Below are 24337 nucleotides of genomic sequence, written 5' to 3'. Positions count from 1 at the left end.
TTCAGACTGGTCCCCAGGAAGACCAAGGCATGGTTAGAGGGTTGGAACTTCCATCTCCCCAACCTTCAGGGAGGGGAGAAAACGCCAGAGATGGAGTTAATATTGGATCATGCCTACATGATAAAGCTTCCATAAAAATCCCTAAACTATGGGGTTCAGGGTTCACAGAGCTGTCAGGCTGGTGAACACAAACATTCCAGGAGGGTGATGCAGCCCACTTCCTCAGAAAGACAGGCCCCTGCACTATGGACCCTCTGAATCCTTTATTATGTATGTCCCCTATAATAAACTGATAAATGTAAACAAACATGTTTCCCTGAGTTCTGTGAACCATTATAGCAAATTATGAAACCTGAGGAGGAGCTTGTGGGAACCTCTGAGTGGTACCCGGTTGGTCAGGCATACAGGTGTCAACCTGTAATTGACTTGCAATTAGCATCTGAATGATGGGCGGTCTTCACCACCCTTTCCTTCTCCCAGCCGCACGGTGAAAGGGTCTCCTTCTGCCTCTTCCTCTACTGCCTCCTCATGCCCCAATTTCCCTCTTTTTCTAATATTTAACAGAAGAAATTAAATAATGCAAGTGACTCTTGTTCACAGAAACTCAAATTGTGTTTATGAAATGCAACTATTCTATTTACATATCTATTTGTGTAGTTCTTTGCATCAGTTCCTGGTTATTACATCTTACCAATTATCTCATTAATGTGGCCTTTAATCCAAGTTTTATTAATGTATTTTTATGAGGGTCACCATTTCACCTTTTCAAAAATTATCCTTTAACAAAACACTGAAGTTAACTTACGTATCCAGGCAATTCCAGCAAGGAACACTCGGGGCTGAGGAAGGCCTGCCTTACCCTCAGGAGCCCCCTGGGAGAACCTCCAGTGCGAGTTCCAAGCTGGGAAGGATGGGTCTGCTCTCTCCAGGACTTGTGAGGTGAGAATCATGTTACACGTGGTTACACTTTTCACCCCAATCTGAATCTCCATGGTGGCCATGTTCAATTCAGCCTGCATGATAGACACTGTCCTCCTTGTCTGTGGTTTCAATTTTCCATTTCTATTATTTTGGTATAAACAGGCAAGCCGCCCTAGATTCTTTGTGAAGTAAGCATAGCATACATATAATTGCATAGTATTTTAACTCTTTAGTAAATCCAATTACTTCAATGATTATGTGTATGGGCTTATTTTCAAAACATCCTTGTATTTTTTTAAAGACCCAATTCAGAGATCCTGGTTAAGTGTGATTACATCTGAAACGCTGGACTAGACCAGCACCTTACTTTTATCCACCCAGAAAAGAATCACTCCCCAGTTCCATGCCCCTCAACTCTACCTACCAAGCGGAGAAGAAAGGTGAGTGGTGGAGATTTAAGAAGAGGGGGGCAGAGGGCGGATATTTACATACATGTTGAAATTACTCCCGTAATTCATAAACTGTTAGTGCAAATGTGTGGGAAACAGAAGGGAGGTACCATCAGTTCAGTTCAGTTGCTTAGTCCGACTCTTTGCAACCCCATGAATCGCAGCACGCCAGGCCTCCCTGTCCATCACTTACTCCTGGAGTCCACCCAAACTCTTGTCCATTGAGTCAGTGATGCCACCCAGCCATCTCATCCTCTGTCATCCCCTTCTCCTCCTGCCCCCAATCCCTCCCAGAATCAGTCTTTTCCAATGAGTCAACTCTTCACATGAGGTGGCCAAAGTACTGGAGTTTCAGCTTTAGCATCATTCATTCCAAAGAAATCCCAGGGCTGATCTCCTTCAGAATGGACTGGTTGGATCTCCTTGCAGTCCAAGGGACTCTCAAGAGTCTTCTCCAACACCACAGTTCAAAAGCATCAATTCTTTGGTGCTCAGCTTTCTTCACAGTCCAACTCTCACATCCACACATGACCACAGGAAAAACCATAGCCTTGACTAGATGGACCTCTGTTGGCAAAGTAATGTCTCTGCTTTTCAACATGCTATCTAGGTTGATCATAACTTTTCTTCCAGAAGAAAGAACTGAATTGAACATGGCCACCATGGAGATTCAGATTGGGGTGAAAAGTGTAACCACGTGTAACATGATTCTCACCTCACAAGTCCTGGAGAGAGCAGACCCATCCTTCCCAGCTTGGAACTCGCACTGGAGGTTCTCCCAGGGGGCTCCTGAGGGTAAGGCAGGCCTTCCTCAGCCCCGAGTGTTCCTTGCTGGAATTGCCTGGATACGTAAGTTAACTTCAGTGTTTTGTTAAAGGATAATTTTTGAAAAGGTGAAATGGTGACCCTCATAAAAATACATTAATAAAACTCGGATTAAAGGCCACATTAATGAGATAATTGGTAAGATGTAATAACCAGGAACTGATGCAAAGAACTACACAAATAGATATGTAAATAGAATAGTTGCATTTCATAAACACAATTTGAGTTTCTGTGAACAAGAGTCACTTGCATTATTTAATTTCTTCTGTTAGCGTCTTTTAATTTCATGGCTGCAGTCACCACCTGCAGTGATTTTGAAGCCCAAAAAAATAAAGTCTGACACTGTTTCCACTGTTTCCCCATCTATTTGCCATGAAGTGATGGGACCAGATGCCATGATCTTTGTTTTCTGAATGTTGAGCTTTAAGCCAACTTTTTCACTCTCCTCTTTCACTTTCATCAAGAGGCTTTTTAGTTCCTCTTCACTTTCTGCCATAAGGGTGGTATCATCTGCATATCTGAGGTGATTGATATTTCTGCTGGCAATCTTGATTCCAGCTTGTGCTTCTTCCAGCCCAGCGTTTCTCATGATGTACTCAGCATATAATTTAAATAAGCATGGTGACAATATACAGTCTTGACGTACTCCTTTTCCTATTTGGAATCAGTCTGTTGTTCCATGTCCAGTTCTAACTGTTGCTTCCTGACCTGCATACAGGTTTCTCAAGAGGCAGGTCAGGTGGGCTGGTATTCCCATCTCTTTCAGAATTTTCCACAGTTTATTGTGATCCACACACTCAAAGGCTTTGGCATAGTCAATAAAGCAGAAATAGATGTTTTTCTGGAACTCTCTTGCTTTTTCCATGATCCAGCAGATGTTGGCGATTGGATCTCTGGTTCCTCTGCCTTTTCTAAAACCAGCTTGGATATCAGGAAGTTCACAGTTCACGTACTACTGAAGCCTGGCTTGGAGAATTTTGAGCATTACTTTACTAGCATGTGAAATGAGTGCAATTATGCGGTAGTTTGAGCATTCTTTGGCATTGCCTTTCTTTGGAATTGGAATGAAAACTGACCTTTTCCAGTCCTGTGGCCACTGCTGAGTTTTCCAAATTTGCTGGCATATTGAGTGCAGCACTTTGACAGCATCATCTTTCAGGATTTGAAATAGTTCAACTGGAATTCCATCACCTCCACCAGGTTTGTTCATAGTGATGCTTCCTAAGGCCCACTTGACTTCACATTCCAGGATGTCTGGCTCTAGGTGAGTGATCACACCATCGTGATTATCTGGGTGGTGAAGATCTTTTTTGTACAGTTCTTCTGTGTATTCGTACCATCTCTTAATATCTTCTGCTTCTGTTAGGTCCAGACCATTTCTGTCCTTTATCGAGCCCATCTTTGCATGAAGTGTTCCCTTGGTATCTCTAATTTTCTTGAAGAGATCTCTAGTCTTTCCCATTCTGTTGTTTTCCTCTATTTCTTTGCACTGATCGCTGAGGAAGGCTTTCTTATCTCTCCTTGATATTCTTTGGAACTCTGCATTCAGATGCTTATATCTTTTCTTTTCTCCTTTGCTTTTCGTCTCTCTTCTTTTCACAGCTATTTGTAAGGCCTCCCCAGACAGCCATTTTACCATAACCACTTCTTAAAATTGTGATACAAAATATAATATTTACCTTGTTAATCTTTCTTAACTGTAGAGTTCAGTGGTATTAAGTATATTCCCATGGTTGTGGAAAAGATCTCCAGAACTTTTTCATCTTACAAATCTGAAACTCTGCACCCACTGAACAACTCTCCATTTCCCCCTCCCCACGGCCCCTGGTAACCACCATTCTGCTCTCTGTCTCTATCAACTTGACTTGACTTCAGACACTTCATTTTAGTGGAATCATACAGTATTCATCTTTTTTGTGACTAGCGTTTACTACTTAGCATGACTTCCTCAGGGTTCATCTATGTTGGAGCATATGCCAGAATTTCCTTTTTTTTAAGGTAAATAACAGTCCACTGTATGTACAGATTATATCTACTTTATCCATTCATTGGTCGATGAACACTTGGGTGTCCTCCATCTCTTGGCTATCGTGAATAAGGCTGCCATGAACATTGGCATGCAAATCTATTCAAGTCCAACTTTCAATTCTTCTGGATATAAATCCAGAAGTGGAACTGCTGGATCCCATGGTGACTCTATTTTCAATTTGTTCGGGAACTATAGCCATTTTTTACAGTGAGAAAATCAGGCAAGTCACTGAACCCCAACGCTACAGACTGGAGGAGTCACCAGTCCTTCCCCTTGAGCACAGCCTGGCTTCCACCACACTCACCAGCTCCCTCTACCTCAAGTGCAAGCAAAGTTTGCCCTGAATTAACTAAGCATACACAGCAACTGTAAACAGAAATAACACTCGGCAGTAAAATGTGGAGTGGTTTAGAATGAACATCTTACCTAGTATGCTGAAATTCATCACTGCTTCCTTCAAAAGTCTTACTGAGTCCCACAGATAACTCTTGGGGAAAAAAAAAAAAAGTGAAATTCATGAGCACTTAACACACACTTAGATATCAACATTCTCTAAGCACTGAGGTCTAAACAGGAATCAAACATGATTACCTCAGGATTGTTTATATAAAAAGTTACACTCTGACTCCCTAGGTTGAAATCAATCCAAAATTTCTCTAATTTTTCATCTGCAGGTTTTCTCATCTGTAAGATATAATTTCAGCATTAATATGTGAAAGAGTCATATGAAAATTCCACTAAAAACAGAACTTCTTTCCCTAGAACAATCCTACTTTAACATTACAGGGTCTCCTATTGTCTCTCACTTCTGCAAAACAGGAAGAGGGTTTCAATTTTAATAGCTCACCTATTTCTGAAAAAAAACTCTATATACTTATAAAAACTCTTTACTTAGCAATAGATGTTTAAATGTGTCAGATAACTATCCACACCATTTTTTGTCCTAGTGCAAGTCACAGAGGAAATATGTCAAAGCAGTAACAATCCACATGGCATATGGATAGAAACTTCTAGCAAGGAGATACTGTGATCAAATAAAAATGGTGGTTGGCTGTCTAACTTGCCACGTGTTGGAAGAAGGCTAAGACCTGAAGATTTCACATTATCTTCATTTTCATTGATTACAATCACTTCTCTGTATCCATGGGTTCATTCAAACAAATGTGGATTGATTCAGAAAGTTCTAAAAAGCAAACCTTGATTTTTGCCAAATGCTGGCAATTATTTACATAACATACTGTATTAATATTTACAACTATTTGCAGAGCATTTGCATTGTGTTAGGCATTGTAAGTAATTTAGAGATGATTTAAAGCATGTGGGAGTGTGTGTTCATTGTATGCAAATACTAAGCTATTTTAGATAAGGATCTTGGGTGTCTGCAGATTTTGGCATCCACAAGGGGTCCTGGGCCTGGCCCCCCATAGGTAGCAAGAAATGACTGTATTACAAAATAAATATATGCTCTTACAGAAAGGAGAAAGAAGGAAAGAAAGCTAGATTAAAACAGTATGGTACTTATGTGTGTAAATGTGTGTGTATGGTGCTTATAGAAAGAGTAAATACCTCCTTCTTTGTCCCCCATCTTCACAGAGGTCCCTTTTCATGGGAACCATTAACAATGCCTTTGTTTCTTCCCAGATATGTCAGACACACTCAGCAAGCATATATAAAATTTCTATTCCTCAGCAAGGGGGACAAACACTAGACTTACTATTCTCCCACTTGCTTCTCCAATAAACAGTATTTCTTGGCCACCATTCCATCAGGCATGTCCACTTTTTATTAATGACAGCTACAAAGTTGAGCAAAGGTGTTAACACATGTCTGTGGCGTGGAAAGCCAATGTATGGACCCCCTACTGAAGCTAATGGAAATTTAGAAGTCCCAGAAAGAAGTAAGCAAGCAGGGATTGGAGTCCTCAGACAACCAGAAGGAAAAACAGACAGACCTGAGATGCAGGAATCAAGCTACCAAAATCAGTTCGAGAGAGAAAGAATTTATCATGTAGTCATGATCTAACAGTTCAGCTCACAGAGGCCAAGAGGGCACGCTAGACCCAAAACAAAGAAAGGGTTAACTAGGACATTCAAGAGACAAGATCCAGGAAACCTCAGCAAAGTCCAGGTTCAGGGACCTTTGAAAATTTTACCCCCCAAAAAACTGAGATGGTACAGGTTGGAGCACTTTCAACATGAAGGATCTTGTTCCTCTAGGAGCCAAAGGAGAGGATGAAAAGAGACTACACAATTTTAGACTATGAAGTACAAGGTAGAATGACCTGAGAAAGGAGAGTGACCCCAGTTGCTGGGGACAGAGTGGGAGGTACCTACTGGAAGGAAAGAAGCAAGGGACCTGCCCTGTTCCCTCCAGTCCAGGTGTGAACAATGCTGCCCATCACCAGGATAAAGTAAGGCAAGGGTCCTGTGACTGACCTCGTGAACAAAGTATATAAACTCAAAAATTCATTTATCAAGTAGTGACAGCAGGGCTCTTAAATAATAAGCTTCAGAGTTGAGGCCTCTAGGAAGAAAAGCAAGATTTCTTAAAAACAAACAAACAAACACCCTTCTGTGTAGCAAGAGCAGTTTGGCCTGATGTATATCTACCTATGGGTCTCCCCATATAGCACCCAACTTCACAACCCCAAAGACAGACATACCTCATGCTCACCAGCAAAAGCAGCAATGCATGGAAACGAATAGACCCTGCAAAACATCTCACGATTAAAAAGTAAAATAAAATACGGATGGACCCACACACAAGCTACAGACATTCTACAAACCGGTATGGATAACTAGGTGTGCTGGGAAGTCCCTTGGTACAAAGTATGGAAGAGGCTCTCATGCCGCAAATGGAGATCTGGTACCATGAGCAGAATTCAAAGCCCACCTGGCAGGTTACAAGCCAGGTTTTCCAGTACTAGATACACCTGCACCCAGCTGCCTGGCAAGAGTCCTAATGAAAGGAGTGAATTTAGCCAATATTTTCTCAAAGACTTAACTGTCCATAATACATCTTTCCCTAGTTATCCTCAGACCTACAGGAACTCATTCTTCATAAAATCTCTCTGGACGATATAATGTTACAACTGCTGTAAATCACAAATAAATATGTTACAGACTGAATGAAACCATTTTACACACACACTAATGAATCGCTAGGCACAATGAGTCTTCTCTTCTGAGGGTTCTACTTAATGGATAACCCAGTGATGCCCAGTAAATTCTGTATTCTGTATTCTCCCCTAAAATAAAATGGATTCTAGATTTCTTAAAAAACATTAGACATTCAGTGATTTCTCTGGTAGTACACGGGATAAGAATCTGCCTGCCAATGCAGGAGACACAGGTTCGATCCCTAGCCCGGGGAAGATCCTACATGCCTCGGAACAGCTACGCCCATGAGCCACAGCTACCGAAACCCACGCACCCCACAGCCCGCGCTCTGCAGCAAGAGAAACCACCCCAAGAGAAAGCCGTGCACTGCAATGAAGAGGAGCCCCCACTTGCTGCAACTATAGAGAAAGCCCGCGTGCAGAAACAAAGACCCAGAGCAACCAAAATTCAAATAAATTTTTAAAAAGCCATTCAGAATAGAACCAGCCAACAACGTAAAGCTCAGAGAAACGTCTTACCTTCTTCGGTCACCAAGTCTGTCATTTAGGTGATTGACAAACCGTCTACAATCCTTCAAAGTAAATAATGCAAACTTTTTGTTAAACAAACCAAGATATTCAATTTAAATACTACCCTTTGCAGCATAACAGGGACCAGTGTTTGCTTCTACATTTTCAGGATCCAGTGACATCAAGACTCCATAAGGACTCATTATTAACCATGATAACTGTAACAAAGCTTTGTATCAGAAAGAGGAGGCTCCAGGCTCAAGTTCTGAACCCCCAGCTGAGGAATACTTTATGCGCAATTATGTTTTCCTGCATTAAAAGAGTGATCAAGAGGAATACCTCTTTACTGATGACCTAGACTGTAATATTTGACTAACCCTTGGGCATCCATCTCCCCAGCACAAGCCAACCACGAACCCCCACAACTGGGGGGTTTATCCTGGTGTATTTATCCACTGCCAATTTTCCTTATCAGGAGTTCTCTCTCCTGCTCCTTCCTGGAATCTCTCTCCTGCTATAGGTTCTAAGAATAAAGAATATGTCTAGAATTCTCCTAATCAAAAACCATTAGGGAGGCAAACTTGTTACCCCCCAAATTCTAAAACTAGAGGAACAGTGATCGAGGTTTTTTCCCTCCTGTTGGCGGGGATGTGTGTTGTGTTAAGCAGTCCTCGCGCTCCATGTCTGGGACACGGATGTGAGCCTTCCTCTAAAAGCAATTCCACTAAGAAACTGATGGCTCTGACAGAAAATGATTTGAGAAACAATTACTTTTGTTTTGCAAAGCTGAAAGTGAAACGTGAAAGTGAAGTCACTCAGTCGTGTCCGACTCTTGGTGACCGCATGGATTATACAGTGCATGGAATTCTCCAGGCCAGAAGACTGGAGTGGGTAGTCCATTCATCCTCCTGTGGATCCTCCTGACCCAGGAATTGAACCGAGGCCTCCTGCATTGCAAGCGGATTCTTTACCAACTGAGCTACAAGGGAAGCAGGTTGCATGAAAGACACCACAAATTGTTGGCTTTCCTTGTGGCTCAGCTGGTAAAGCATCTGCCTGCAATGTGGGAGACCTGGGTTCTAACTCTGGGTTGGGAAGATCCCCTGGTGAAGGGAAAGGCTACTCACTCCAGTATTCTGGCCTGAAAAATTCCATGGACTGTATAGACCATGGGGTCGCAAAGAGTTGGACACGACTGAGCGCTTTCACTTCATTTCAAGCTGCAGAGGCTGGAGGGCTCACGTCATAAGCACCCCATGATACTCCTCTGCCAGCAAAGCCCCCAGGCCAGCTTCAGCCTCCACCATCACCCCAGGTGCCTCTGCAAGGCACATCCTTTTCTCCTCTGACTCTCCCTGCCCGTCAAGGTTTGTTGAAAGTCGCTTCCAGCTCCACGACATGGTCTCTTACTGGATCCATCAAATGCACACAGTCCTGTTTCCAGGCTGTCTCCTATAAAGATGTCCTAACTCTAAGCTGGTATTTGCTCCACACGTACTCTATTGCTATTGTCCTCAAGTTATTTTCACATAAGTGGGAAACAGGAAGCTTCAAAATGGCAACATAATCACACTCGAGGAAAAAAACCCTCCCCTAAGCCCAACATACAGGAAGGCTCTGAGAAGATGCTTCATGAGTATTATTAAATAGAATTTTCATGACCATGGATCTCACCGTCTCAAATTCTCGGTCGTTAATTTCTTTGAAAGCCTTAGCAACGGTGTCATCTTCAAACCACTGAGGGACAAAGTCCTCCCTGGATTGTCTCGTCGTCGTCAATCTACATAACGCTTCACAAAGAGCCACCTGCTGGTCATAATCTAGAGATTAAAAACATGGCAGACAGGGATGATTCTGGGCACCAAGCAAAAGCAACAACGAGTTCCACAGACCAGCGTTTGTTCTAAGAAGCTCCAGCTTAGACGACTAGCATGTGGCTTCTAGTGTTAAGCAGCAAGCTATATCCTGGAGCAATTACAATCATTTAAAGTGTGAAAGTGTTAGTTGCTCAGTCATGCCTGACCCTTTGCAACCCCATGGACTGCAGCCCACCAGGCCCCTCTGTCTATGTAATTCTCCATGCAAGAATACAAGAGTGGGTTGCCATTCCCTTCTCTGGAGGATCTGCCCGACCTAGGGTTCAAACCCAGGTCTCCTGCATTGCAGGCAGATTCTTTACAATCTGAGCCACCAGGGAAGCCCCAATAATCATTTAAATTCATCTATAAGAAATTTTAGGAGAAAAGTCCAAACAATAGGTCAATATGCAACAATTTCTAAAAAAACTAAATGTTACTTCTGCATTCGATATTTCAGATATATTAAAACATTCAAAACCAACTATGTCTAAGACTCGCAGACACAGAGAACAAATTAGTGGTTACCAGTAGGAAGAGGGAAGGGGCAAGGGGCAAGATAGGAGTGAGGAAGTAGGAGGTACAAAGTGTTGGGTATAAAATTAGCTATAAGGATACACTGCACAGCATGGGGAGTACAGAAAGAATTTTACAGTAACTATAAGCTGAGTATAACCTTTAAAAATTGTGAATTACTATCTTGTATACCTGTAACTTATATAACATTATACATCAACTAGACCTCAATTAAAAAAAAAAAAGATTTTTTTTCCCAGTCTTAAGAAATATTTCTATTATAACAAAATCTCAAGATAAATTGTGGTTTTTCAGAGCAGATAAACAAAACTACATACCCCAACATATTTAGATTTTAAACAATATTAAAGGTAAAAACCAAATGGCAACTGGATATGCAAAGTTAAAATCTGCAAAATAACAGTGTATGTTGCTTGTGAATATATGTACTAAAGTATAAACATATTCTTGAAAATGGAAAACAAGTCCAAGTCAAGGATTATCTCTACAGATAAAGAGGGGAATGGGATGGGAATTTGGACATGAGGCTTTACCTGTAACTCTGATTTACTTAAAAAATAATTTGAGGCAAATGTGGAAAAATGATCAAATTTGACTCACCTCATTGGAGAGTAAAGGAATATTCATTAACTATTCTTTATGGTTTCAGCATGCTTAATGCTTCAATCGTAAATTAAAAATAAAATTCTACTTCCTAATTTCAATTTGACCATACTTTATTTCCCATAGTTCCAAGATGCTCATTAAACCCACATCCAGTATTTAACATTCTCATATTTAAAATTCTAAATGCTTCTTACCACCCACAGTCAAGATTGTCCTTGCAAGGTCTTTCCTGAAATATTTAGATAAATTTCATTTTACTGGGATGAACATAAATAAGTAAAACTTTACTATATTGGCATTAAAATTTGAAACCAAGATATATATATTTTTAAAAATATTTCAAATGCATTATCAGAATGTCCTCAATGTCAAGAATATATGTTTATGGAAAAAGTTCCAAATTTATATATTGACTTAAATATACTTTTTTAAAGAGAAACTAGAACTACTACACATTCTGAGCTTTTAGTTCTTCTGGAAATGAGTTTGATCCTCCCCAAAGAATTCATCAAATGCTAAGATTCTGGAATTCTATAATCACCTCACCAGCCTGTGAAGATATATATTCTTTATTATTATTACCACCTAGCTTTACCCTGGAAGAAATGATACAGTAGGTGCTGTGGGTCTTTCCCGGAGAAGGCAATGGCACCCCACTCCAGTACTCTTGCCTGGAAAATCCCATGGATGGAAAAGCCTGGTGGGCTGCAGTCCATGGGGTCTTTCCTATCGCCGTTTGGAATCAATTTTTAAAACTGATAAAGCTACAGATGTAATGGGGTTAAGTTATCACATTACTGTGACCAGAGATTCCCAAACTTCATGTTCATTTAAGAATTTCAATTAAATGCTGACAAGTGTGATGCTGATCTTTTTTAATGTCGTAACTCCAAAGCTAAAGAATGGATTTTAGAAACCTTGTAATAGTTCAGTTTCTCATAAGAAGTGGATGGATATGTCACAATTTAATAGAAGCCTTAGAATCATCTTATCAAGAGTTCTACTTAATTTTATGTTTGCAGGTTTTACATTTGACTAGAAATGCAGAACATTCCAGATGAGAACACTCAAACATTAAGTGCATTAGGGTGAAAACTGAGCAGAGACCATCAGGTCGACTTCTGTCCAGATCTAAACACATGACTAAGGGTAATAATTAAACTAATGTATTCAAAGAAACACAGCAGGAAAAATTCAGAGGAAACGCTGTATCCTGCAAAGAGTTAAGCGGACAAACACGGTGAGCTCCACAGTCTCTAATCACCTCTTTCAGTCTGTGCTGCGCTCAGTCGCTCAGTCGTGTCCGACTCTTTGCTACCCTATGGACTGTGGCCCGCTGGGCTCCTCTGTCCATGGGACTCTCCAGGCAAGAATACTGGAGTGGGTTGCCATGCCTCCTCCAGGGGATCTTCCCAACCCAGAGACTGAACCCAGGTCTCCCGCATTGCAGGTGGATCCTTTACCATCTGAGCCCCCAGGGAAGCCCTCACTGTGATCAGCTGGATCCCCTCCTCTTGCAGGCATGGCTGTGTGTCAATTGAACAATGGAGGGCCATAATGATGTCTCTGATGCTGACTGGTGCTCAGCACACAGGTTCAGGCTCAAATCTCAAAACAAGGTACTAGTGTTGCTTCCCATGGTCAACACGACCACCTTACCTCCAAATGTCAACGTCCCAGGAACTCTGTAACTGTGAGTGGGTCACCAAAACCCCTAAAATCCATCCCGTGGAAAGCAATACATGCTGTACTGGGACAGCTAATAGCTGGTAACCTGTGAATATCTGCTCTCTACCAGGTGATATGCTAATCACTTTCAATGGTTTGCCTGATTTGACCTGTACTCTATCAATCAGGTATTAATGTTGGTTCCATTTTACAGGTGAGCAGACTGAGGTGTAGGGAGTTACGACTGTGCGCTAGAGGAACAACCAGTGTAAGTGGCGAAGCCGGGGTTGGAGGCTGAAGCCTGGCACCAGGTCTGAATTCTTAACATTCTCCCATGAGTCGCTAATTCAGTTCACATTCACAGTGAAAAATAATCTAAAGCCTAAGAAAGTATCACAAATGTGATAGAACCAGAAAAAAAAAAAAATCCACCACCACAAACACCTAAACAGAACAAAGACTGTCTGTGTGTTAGTTGCCCAGTTGTGTCTGGCTCTTTGTGACCCCATGGACTGTAGCCCATCAGGCTCCTCTGTCCATGGGATTCTCCAGACAAGAATCCTGGAGTGGGTTGCCATGCCCTTCTCCAGGGGATCTTCCCGACCCAGGGATACAGCCCAGATCTCCTGTATTGCAGGCAGATTCTTTACCATCTGAGCCACCAGGGAAACGCAACAGATTGGGGTAGTACAGTTCAGAGATTTTGCCCTTACATGACCACCAGATCAGGTCAAGGTCACGTACATAAGACGACAAGGGCCTTCCAACAAGAGGAGACATTTTCTCTCTTCCCGAGGTACAGCTTGCAGAATGCCATTCAAGGTCTTCAGTGCCTGTTGGGAGTTGGGAAAGGTTTTCAGAGGAAGAGACAAAGACAGGACGAGGCACAAACTTCACGGGGCCCAGGGCTACTGGTGTCAGCAACTCACCTCCCGTTGGATCAAAGGATTTACAGCTTCTTCTGTCACTAGAAATCCCAAGGTAAATATGAAGGAATTCAACAGCTGAATTTTCCCTGAAAGCAGAATTTTCAAAGAATCACACTGATGCTAAAAAAAATAAAAGAATAAGGAAATGATTGTACACAGCAGGAGAAGCAAAGGCTGAAAAGCCAAGGGCAGCAAATGTTTCCGAAACTATCTAGGGTGGATAAGGGACACATGCTAGCCTACTGCAAGTTCTAGAAAGCCCAGGCCACAGTAGATCTGCAGGACCTTTGTTGTTCAGTTGCTAAGTCGTGGCAGACTCTCTGCGACCCCATGAACTGCAGCACACCAGACTTCCTTGTCCTGCACGCCCTGGACACCCATGGAGATGAACAGCATCAGTGCATGCGGAGTCTGACTGTGATCTTCACATCTCAGGCAAAGCTGCTTTGGTATCCAGAGTGAGCAACGTGCAAGGGCAGCTCCTGGACACAGTTTCCCATTGTTTCTATGCATTTTTCACATTTGTGAATTTTATAAAAGCAAAAATTTTATAAAGGTCTTGGGCGGCTCCCCTGGCGGCTCAGATGGTAAAGAATCTGCCTGCAATGCGGAAGACCCAGGTTCGATCCCTGGATCAGGAAGATACTCTGGAGATGGGAATGGCAACCCACCCCAGGATTCTTGCTTGGAGAATCCCATGGACAGAGGAGCCTGGCAGACTATAATCCATGGGGTCGCAAAGAGTCGGACACAAGTGAGCGACTAAGCACAGCACAGCACAGTCACTGTAGAATGTAGTGTGAATGTAGTAGTAGCTTTTCAGAAGAATGAAAAAGATGGAAAATAGGGAGAGGACATTAAAATGGCCCCGATATCTATCTATCTTTGTCTTCTTTATTTTTAAGTGGAGGATAATTGCTTTACAATGTTGTGTTGGTTTCTGGCATACAAACATCGTGAATTAGCTGTAAGTATACATGGCACAAATTAGGCACAAATTAGCCCCTCCCTCTTTACCTCCCCCACCAAACCCCACCCCACCGCTCTGTGCATCTTTGAATGTATGGTTTCATAACTGAAAATGTGGAATTACCTTTAACGTGAGCTAAGCAGAACAGTATCACCCTAACATCCAAATAATCTACCTTTTGTGCTCTCGAAAGACAGAGAGAGGCAAGGAATTGATTTCAAGTTAAATCAGTATTAGGTAATTTTGCTGGTTTGGATCACAGAAGTGCCTCTCCATCCCTGATCGGAACTGAACAACCAAACAGTGGTGGAAGCAGCGAAATAAAGATGCACAGAGGCAAATGAGGCCCACTTTATAGCAAAACTCACTGCAGCACCACAATCTGACAAGACGGTCAGCTAGTCCAAGTATAATAGTTAGACCCACAGCACTTTTCCTATCGTTTAGGTAAATATTCTTCTCTATTCAAGAATATTCGAGTAATGAGAGGTCAACGGTAAATAATACACTTACCTTGACTACTACTTCTGGAAATAATCTAATGAAAAGAAAAAGTAAAACCTCTATTATTTTTTAAAAGCATTATCGACTGTAACATTAATGTATTAAGGCTGATAATTCTCTAACAGGCAGCAGTTGACTTTAACTACTGTAGAAAAAATTATAGAGAAATCCTATTTGACCTTCAATCCACTTTATTAAAATGAGCTTATTACCTCCAATCAGGTGAACAATATATTTGAAAATAAATCACCTTATTTTTCTATAACGTTGGTTACACATACTGTTTGTTACTATTTCATATAACATTTCTAATAATAAAATATGAGTCTTTTAGTAAAATCCACCTCTTGGAAAAACACAAGCTTTATAAGCAACTTGAAGATTCCTGCAAATTACCAACGATACCTGCTCACTAAAGCGCCCGCCCCCATCCTTACCAAGGCTGTGTCAAAGAAGTCTTCTGTTGCGTTCTTCAGAGATGTGTCTGAGGCTAGGTCTGCCATGGTCAGAAATCCGACTGTTCTTTCAAACCAGGAAACCATGTACACAATAAAAGAAATACTTATACAATCTCTAGGACTAAATCACTACTCCCCATTTGATAAAATTTCACAGCTCTATCATTTTAAAGACCTCTTGCCATTCGAGTAGGTCTGGTCCTGAAGTCTTCATCTAGACCACTCCAGAATGGACTCAGACCACTACTGAGTTGCAGTAAGTTCTCAGATACCAGCAAGAAATGGAGACTTTGCCAGGACCATCCACACCAGAAAGCCTTATAAAGGGGCTAGTGAGTGGTCAAGAGAACGCAGGAGAAATTCCTCATTCCTGTAACCCTGGAGGTTACAGAAAACAAGCCATCCAGTATCAAAGGACAGCAGATTCCAGAGAGCTCTGCAGAAGTGGGCCAGTGCAGGACACAGGCCCAGCCACCTTCCTTCCTTCCTTTCTTTTGCCAGAAGCCTCCAGCTAATTGGAGATCCCCACCCCTCACCACTGCCCCCCACCCCATAGGAACATCTATCCAAGTTCATATTATGTCGCTAGAATTGGTGTGATTTAATTAACTTATATAAACCTCCCTGCGCTCTGTGTATGCTCAGATGCTCAGCTGTCTCCAACTCTTTGCAACCCCACAGACTGAGCCCGCCAGGCTCCTCTGTCCATGGCATTCTCCAGGCAAGAATAGTAGAGTGGATTGCCATGCCCTCCTCCAGGAGATCTTCCCAACCCAGGGATCAAACGCATGTCTCCTGCATGGGCAGCAGATTCTTTATCACTGAGCCACCTGGGAAGCCCATAAACCTCTCTAGAATATATTTATTTAATGAAGTGAAGGCCATCTTTGGATGTTTTTTGCAGAGACTAGACACTTTTATAAAAACAAAACAAAACAAAGAAAATCCTGGCATGCATAGTCAGAAATCAATTGAACAAGAAGTTGGTGACATGAGTTTGTGATGAGGAATTCTTACAGGAGTGGGCCTTGGAAACTTTCTCCACTTTAGAGTCAAGAACCGAGGTACCATTCAAAGGCCATGGATGAACCCATCAGCTCTCAATCTTGGCTGCACATTAGGAAATCCTGAGGAGCTTTAAAATGCCCTCCTGAGTGAGACCACTGCAGACCCAGTAAATCAGCATCTCTGGCAATGAGACCGTCACATGCTGTCTCAAAGCTCTCTAGGCAATTCTAAGGTACAGCAAGGTTTGGAAGCTCTATTAAGTTCCAGGTGATTTTCTTTTATCTCAAATCAGACAAATATTTGCATTTGATTGAATCATCCACCTCCTAAAGCAAACTTTTCTCCAACAGTCCAGGGAAGAAATGTCCCAGAGGTCAGTGGGGCAGGGGATAAGTTAAGACTGATTTATACATAGCACTATTAATATATATATATATAACAGATAAATAATAACTTGTTGTATAGTACAGGGAACTCTACTCAACACTCTAATGGCCTACATGGGGAAAGAAATCTTAACAAGTGGATATAGGTATAACTGATTCACATGGCTATATACCTGAAACTAACACGATATTGTAAATCGGCTATTCTCTGATTAAAAAATTGTTAAGTGTTCCTCTATAAGCAGAACTCACCGCTAAGGCACTTTTTTCTCCCTCCCTATACTCATGCTCAAAATTCTATGCTTTTAAATCCATTTCTGTCCCTATTCCATTTATGCCCCCAAATCCTGTCCCCCTCCCCAGCTCATCAAAACCCACTGAGTATAGATTTAGACAGGTGGGCAAAATGCCACATTATTTGATCAAAACCTGGACTAGGAATTCACTCTGAAGGCATCTCTGTGCCAAGATTATGCATAATAACTGTTACACCAGCTGCCCCTACAGCCGTGTCATTACCAGAAACCAGACAGATAATTATTGACAGATGCAATAGCTCTTACTCGTGATACGTATGGCAAAGGAGAAGTCACTCAGTCCTCCTGAATCTTCAAGTACAGGGCCAAACTTGCTCCTCTCTGTAGGAAATAATTCTTCTATGGCGAACCACCTCCCAGCACACTTTATGTTGAGCCTGTGAGCCCAGTGGGCTTTAGAAGTATAAAATCTGGTACCCACCCTCCTCCACTCTGATAATATCAACTTACACGAATTAACACTACATGCTTTACAAGGTGTTTAAATTATGGCTGTGTGTGGCATTTCCATCACCAGCTAGAATTCCAACGGAATGTGGAAATTCCTTTTGGTTCTAAACTCCAGTGGAAACTTGATCTGACACTTTTCAACCCTTGGGAAGGCATTCTGAAGTCTAAATATAGATTTCAGTTCAGAGCAGATCCCAGTTCATCCCCTCAAATCAGCTTCAGCTTCCAAGCTGCCTAGGGACACCCTGCTCCATTCCTTTGGAGTTTTGGCTCTTTGTCTCTGCTTCATATTACCTGCATAAGGAAGTATATCAGGGAACTGCTGCTTTTCGCTCAGTTGTGTCCAACTCTTTTCAACCCCATGGACTGTAAGCCTCCAGGCTCCTCTGTCCATGGGATTGCCCAGGCAAGAATACTGAAGTAGGTTGCCAGTTCCTTCTCCAGGGGATCAGAGAGTTGAGTGGGGCTAAAATCAATATGAAATACACATGTGTTGATATTTATTTTTCTCTTTCTGATATATACACACACACAAACACACTACCATGTGTAAATAGATGGCTAGTGGGAAGCTGCTGTATAGCACAGAGAGCTCAGCTCAGTGCTCCGTGATGACCTAGACAGGTGGGATGAGGGGTGAGGTGGGAGGGAGGTCTGGGAGGGAGGGGATATATGTACACATATAGCTGATCAGTCCTGAATGTTCACTGGAAGGACTGATGTTGAAGCTGAAACTCCAATACTTTGGCCACCTGATGGGAAGAACTGACTCACTGGAAAAGACCCTGATGCTGGGAAGGATTGAAGGCAGGAGAAGGGGACGACAGAGAATGAGATGGCAGATGGCATCACCGACTCAATGGACATGAGTTTGAGTAAACTCTGGGAGTTGGTGATGGACAGGGAGGCCTGGTGTGCTGTAGTCCATGCGGTTGCAAAGAGTTGGATACAACTGAGCGACTGAACTGATAGCTGATTTACTTTGCTATACAGCAGAAACTAACAACACTATAAACAATTATACCCCATTTAAAAAATGAAATACACAACTTGCATTAAGTACAGCCCTTAGATTTCTACTCCCTCCTGCCGGTCTCCTCTTACACGCCAGCGGCTAACACTTTTAAAGTCCCCGAGAGAAGTTAGGAAAACCCGGAGTTTACTCTCTTCCCTCCATGTTGGGGCTGCTGCTAAGTCACTTCAGTCGTGTCCGACCCTGTGCAACCCCATAGACAGCAGCCCACCAGGCTCCCCCATCCCTAGGATTCTCCAGGCAAGAACACTGGAGTGGGTTGCCATTTTCTTCTCCAATGCATGAAAGTGAAAAGCGAAAGTGAAGTCGCTCAGTCGTGTCCGACCCTTAGCGACCCCATATACTACAGCCTTCCAGGCTCCTCCGTCCATGGGATTTTCCAGGCAAGAGTACTGGAGTGGGGTGCCATTCCCTTCTCCAGATGGAGGGGCAGCCCCATGATTACAGGCATTTTAAAGTGAAACAGGACGGACACATCTCCTTGGCCCAAACCGATCTTGATAAACTTGAGATGCAAGTACCTGCAGGGCCTAAGTAGAGATTTTATTGCCAGCTCGGTCACCCTTCTGTCCCCTACCTACCTTCATGTCCTCATCAACAATCAATCTCAGGGCTGCAAATCTTATCGTGAAAAAAAAAAAGTGCAGCAAGAGACTGGGAAAACTCTGCTTTGCTTCCAGATGCCATTATCAAAGGCACACACAATGTTACCTTCTGATTAAAAAACAGAACTGTGTAATTTGGGTGACCTAGAATAAGCAATGGAGCGATGGCACCTCACTCCAGTACTCTTGCCTGGAAAATCCCATGGGCAGAGGAGCCTGGTAGGCTGCAGTCCATGGGGTCGCTAAGAGTAGGACACGACTAAGCGACTTCACTTTCACGCATTGGAGAAGGAAATGGCAACCCACTCCAGTGTTCTTGCCTGGAGAATCCCAAGGACGGGGGAGCCTGGTGGGAGGCCATCTATGAGGTCGCACAGAGTCGGACATGACTGAAGCGACTTAGCAGCAGCAGCAGCAGTAGAATAAGCAAAAGATACTTTTGCCATGTGTTTTTTCAGATTCAACTAGGCTTTTAGGAAGTTGGAGAAGTGGCCTGTGGCAAAGGATAAACTGATCATTTATCTAGGTCCAATCTTGTTATTGGAAAAGACCCTGATGCTGGAAAGACTGAGGACAGGAGGAGAAGGGGATTGACAGAAGATGATGGTTGGGTGGCATCACTGACTCGATGGACATGAATCTGAGCAAACTCTGGGAGATGGTGAAGGACAAGGAAGCGTGGAGTGCTGCAGTCCATGGGGTCACAAAGAGTAGGACGTGACTGAGTAAATGAACAACAACAATCTTGTTAATAAAGTCTATTGAAACAGTTATAAAGCTTTTGGGGGAGAGGTGTAATAGTCCACTCTCTTCATTCTGTATTTAAGCTAAATTCACTGAAATCATAAAATCATACTATTACTGCATTGACTTGTCAAGGGGAGGAGAGGCTGTGTCGGACTTATTCCTGTGCAATCCTCAAGTGTCCTGTCCACCCCATACATCAGGAAACAAGTAGAACTTAAGTTTTGATTGGATATAGGCAACAAGCCCTTGCATCAGCTCCTTTTCAAATCTGACTTCAAAGGAACATAAAATACCAAACTGGGCAACTGAATCCTCTCTTGTTCTTTATCCAATCCGAACAAAATTAAAAGATGACACTTATCTTTGGGATCAGACCCTGCTTAATCAGTAAAGGCTCATCTTCTTTGAGGCCATCAATGAAGAATCGCTGGATACATTTCAGCAACAGAGAAACATGCTGGAATTCATTTTTATCCAGTTCCTTGGGATGAGACCACACCAAGTTAAAAACCTTACACAGTTACACATCGGTACTCTGATTACAAAACAAACAAAACTCACTTGCCTTATTTATTGACTTGTCAAGATGGCGTAATAAAAGATTGTTATATTTTTGAAGAACATGGCGCTGTTCCTGAAAATATTCTTTGATTTTCTGAAATCCTTCTTCATGGAATGCATTAGTAAGAAGCGATTGAAGCTGGAATGTAGACAGTTTGAAAATTACTCTTTTTCCCGAAGGAGTCTTACTTCATAGTGGTATTTCTAACAATTGTTATCAATAACAATTCAGTGTAGAAAAATTCAGTGCCGAAAAAGAGGATAAGTAAAGTTATATCTTGAACAGTAACCATGCAGGCAATTATTTTGGGGGCTGACCTGCCTCTTGAGAAATCTGCATGCAGGTCAGGAAGCAACAGTTAGAACTGGACATGGAAAAACAGACTGGTTCCAAATAGGAAAAGGAGTGCGTCAAGGCTGTATACTGTCACCCTGCTTATTTAACTTATATGCAGGGTACATCATGAGAAACGCTGGACTGGAAGAAACACAAGCTGGAATCAAGATTGCTGGGAGAAATATCAATAACCTCAGATATGCAGATGACACCACCCTTATGGCAGAAAGTGAAGAGGAACTAAAACACCTCTTGATGAAAGTGAAAGAGAGTGAAAAAGTTGGCTTAAAGCTCAACATTCAGAAAACAAAGATCATGGCATCCAGTCCCATCACTTCATGGGAAATAGATGGGGAAACAGTGGCTGACTTTATTTTGGGGGGCTCCAAAATCACTGCAGATGGTGACTGCAGCCATGAAATTAAAAGACGCTTACTCCTTGGAAGAAAAGTTATGACCAACCTAGACAGTATATTCAAAAGCAGCGATATTACTTTGCTGACTAAGGTCTGTCTAGTCAAGGCTACGGTTTTTCCAGGAGTCATGTATGGATGTGACAGTTGGACTGTGAAGAAGGCTGAGCGCCAAAAAATTGATGCTTTTGAACTGTGGTGTTGGAGAAGACTCTTAAGAGTCCCTTGGACTGCAAGGAGATCCAACCAGTCCATTCTGAAGGAGATCAGCCCTGGGATTTCTTTGGAAGGAATGATGCTGAAGCTGAAACTCCAGTACTTTGGCCACCTCATGTGAAGAGTTGACTCATTGGAAAAGACTCTGATGCTGGGAGGGATTGGGGGCAGGAGAAGAAGGGGACGACAGAGGATGAGATGGCTGGATGGCATCATTGACTCGATGGACGTGAGTCTGAGTGAACTCCGGGAGTTGGTGATGGACAAGGAGGCCTGGCGTGCTGCAATTCATGGGGTCGCAAAGAGTCGGACACGACTGAACTGAACTGAGCTAAGACAGTAGTTTGCAAAACCACCACCAGTACCGCACAGACGTCACCGGGCACGGGTTAGGAGTCAGAAACTCTGGGAGCGGGGCCCTTCAGGTGATCCTCATCATCCTAAAGTCTGAGAACCCCTGACTTACGGAAAACCACACCTGAATTACAGCTATCTGAGGGCAGAGACTTTATCCCCAGTGATGTTAGAAACACTAAAACACTACATAATGCAAGCCTATTATCACTCATTAAGTTATATAAATGATTTTAACAGGAGAAAACAAATTCAACACAATACTTACAGTTGAGGGAACTAATACACACAAATTGCTACGATGAATAAAATTGAAGTTTTCTGCCTGAAAGTTAGTCAAGACCTATCTCTATATGTGTGTCTCTGTATGTGTGCTTGAATAACATATATTCTTAAATATCTGTACTATAAAAGATATGATTTCTTCTTTAATCAGAAAAGCCAGTCCAATCCTATAGGCTTATAGTATTTTAATGAATCATTTTACTATATCTAGCCTGAAATTCCATCTATTCCTAGTACTGATTTAAACGAGGACAGACCATTTGAAATTAAACATTTAAACAGAAATTACCACATATTAATAGTAAGGTTTTTTTTAACCAAGCGGGTTAGGCATTCTGCAGATATTCTAATTTACTCTTCACCACTGATCTAGGTGTTAGACTCTTTATCTGGGGATAATAAAACAAGACTGGGAAAGGTTAAGAACCTGTATGAGATCACCCAGCTGGGACTCACGTTCAGATTCTCTGACTCAGCAGTTCAAGCTTCTTCCTACTTGCGGTTTCTCTACACTCAGAACAAATCCAAACCCTCTGCCTTGGTCTGTAGGGCTCTGTCAGCATATTCTGTCTCACTTCCCTTCTGAGTCCCAGAATAAGTCAAGCTCTTCCTGGCCTCAGGGCGTTTGCACCGGATATGCTGTGCCTGGACTGTTTCTCCCCACCACTTACTGTTCTGGCTGCTTGTCATCCCTCAGTTCTCAGCTTTAATATCCCCTTTTCAGGTGGGTCTTCTGGGCCTTATCTAAAGTTGCATGCATGTGTGTGCGTGCGTGCATCTCAGTTGCTCAGTGGTGTCCAACTCTTTTTGACCCCATAGACCATAGCCCACCAGGCTCCTCTGTCCATAGAATTCTCCAGACAAGAATACTGGAGTGAGTTGCCATTTTCTACTCTAGAGGATCTTCCCGACCCAGGGATTGAACCCAAGTCTCTTGCGTCTCCTGCATTGGCAGGTAGATTCTTTACCACTGCACCACCTAGGAAGCCTCTATCTAAAGTCAGTCAACTGCAATTATTCTCCAGCACAACACCTGTTCCATTTTCTTCCTACCATCTTGTGTTCTTATTCTCTTTGGCTCTCTGCCAGGGTGGAAGTTCTAGGAGAGCCAGTATTGTGCCTATTTTGTTCGATACTGTCTACCTCCACCTAGAATAGTGCAACGGAATAGGTAATCAAAGAGATGGTGAAAAGCTGATGCAGATTAGAAAAGTAGAAAAGGACTTCTCAGGCTTGAATAACTGGAGGAAGGAAACACAGAACAAGACAGCACACACGCGGAACACAAACTCGGTCTTTACAGAGAAAGCGTCCCGGGGCAGTCCACTCTCATCCTTTCCCGGAACGGACTGCAAAGGACCTTCATTCTCCTGTGTACAAAAAACATTAAAAAAAAAAAAGTTATTTCCAAGAAATGCACTAAGTTTTAAAAAGAAATAAGGTTTATATTATTTTCCTGAACAAACTTTCTTCATTCACGCCATTGGTCTGAGAAAACTATGACTTAGAAGAAAGCCCCAAAGCTTTATCCAACCTTCTTTAACACTTATAACAAATACAAATTACCACAAGAAACAAAGTAAATATCATTGTAATAAATGACCACATAAAATAAATTTAAACTCTATAGCAGCAACTAAAATAAAAAAAAAAGAAAAGGCTTTGAATGAATGAACCATTTTCAGAATGAGAGCTTGTAAAATAAGGTTTTCTAAAGCGAGTTTCAAGCCCAGTCATTAGCTTAAGCTTTATATTTCTGACTTGCGTGAATTTTAAACGTGACTCTAGGGCTTAAAACTGAAACTTCAAGGATCAAAACAGCAACAAGAAAACTTACTAAACATTGGGTTGCTGCACATTTTCTTCAAGAAGTGATTCCTGGATTACCAACCTAGTTTTCACAAACACACTAAACAACGGCATCTCATCTGCTTCCAACAATTAAAGAATACCTTTAAAAAAAATGTACTCTCTCTCCCAAAGAGGTTTTTTTTTTTTTTTTTTTAAATCTAGCTTGGGCTAATAGTCCTTTGTGTACTGGACAAAATCCTTAAATGTCAGCATATTTTACAATAATATTATTTATAAATAGGGGGAAAAGGTGAATTCAAAGACTCAAATCCAGCCTTGTTTTTTCCACCAACAGTGTATACAAGAAAAGGAATGAGGGAAAGTACCAACCCACCTTGCCCCCTCCAAACCCTGGGCGGCGGGGCTAACAGAAGCCCCAGAATCTTGGGGCTGT

General features: G+C 42.2%; 1 protein-coding gene across 1 annotated transcript in view; it reads right to left on the bottom strand.

Annotated features, from left to right (window-relative positions):
* The window catches only part of SYCP2L (synaptonemal complex protein 2 like), a 57878-nt gene that overhangs the window by 32970 nt on the left and 571 nt on the right, over positions 1–24337 (bottom strand). The window contains exons 2-13 of the mRNA XM_040249879.1: positions 20492–20626; positions 20288–20407; positions 15360–15464; positions 14932–14956; positions 13449–13534; positions 13264–13352; positions 11046–11080; positions 9527–9672; positions 7862–7914; positions 6887–6932; positions 4816–4908; positions 4651–4711 (exon numbers count right to left, since the gene is read on the bottom strand). Coding sequence (XP_040105813.1) covers positions 4651–4711; positions 4816–4908; positions 6887–6932; positions 7862–7914; positions 9527–9672; positions 11046–11080; positions 13264–13352; positions 13449–13534; positions 14932–14956; positions 15360–15464; positions 20288–20407; positions 20492–20626 — 994 coding nt within the window. The remainder of the gene's footprint in view (positions 1–4650; positions 4712–4815; positions 4909–6886; positions 6933–7861; positions 7915–9526; positions 9673–11045; positions 11081–13263; positions 13353–13448; positions 13535–14931; positions 14957–15359; positions 15465–20287; positions 20408–20491; positions 20627–24337) is intronic.

This window comes from Oryx dammah, unplaced genomic scaffold (assembly GCF_014754425.2).
Source record: "Oryx dammah isolate SB20612 unplaced genomic scaffold, SCBI_Odam_1.1 HiC_scaffold_11, whole genome shotgun sequence".
Classification (NCBI taxonomy): domain Eukaryota; kingdom Metazoa; phylum Chordata; class Mammalia; order Artiodactyla; family Bovidae; genus Oryx; species Oryx dammah.
This window is presented reverse-complemented; position numbering and strand designations above follow the sequence as displayed.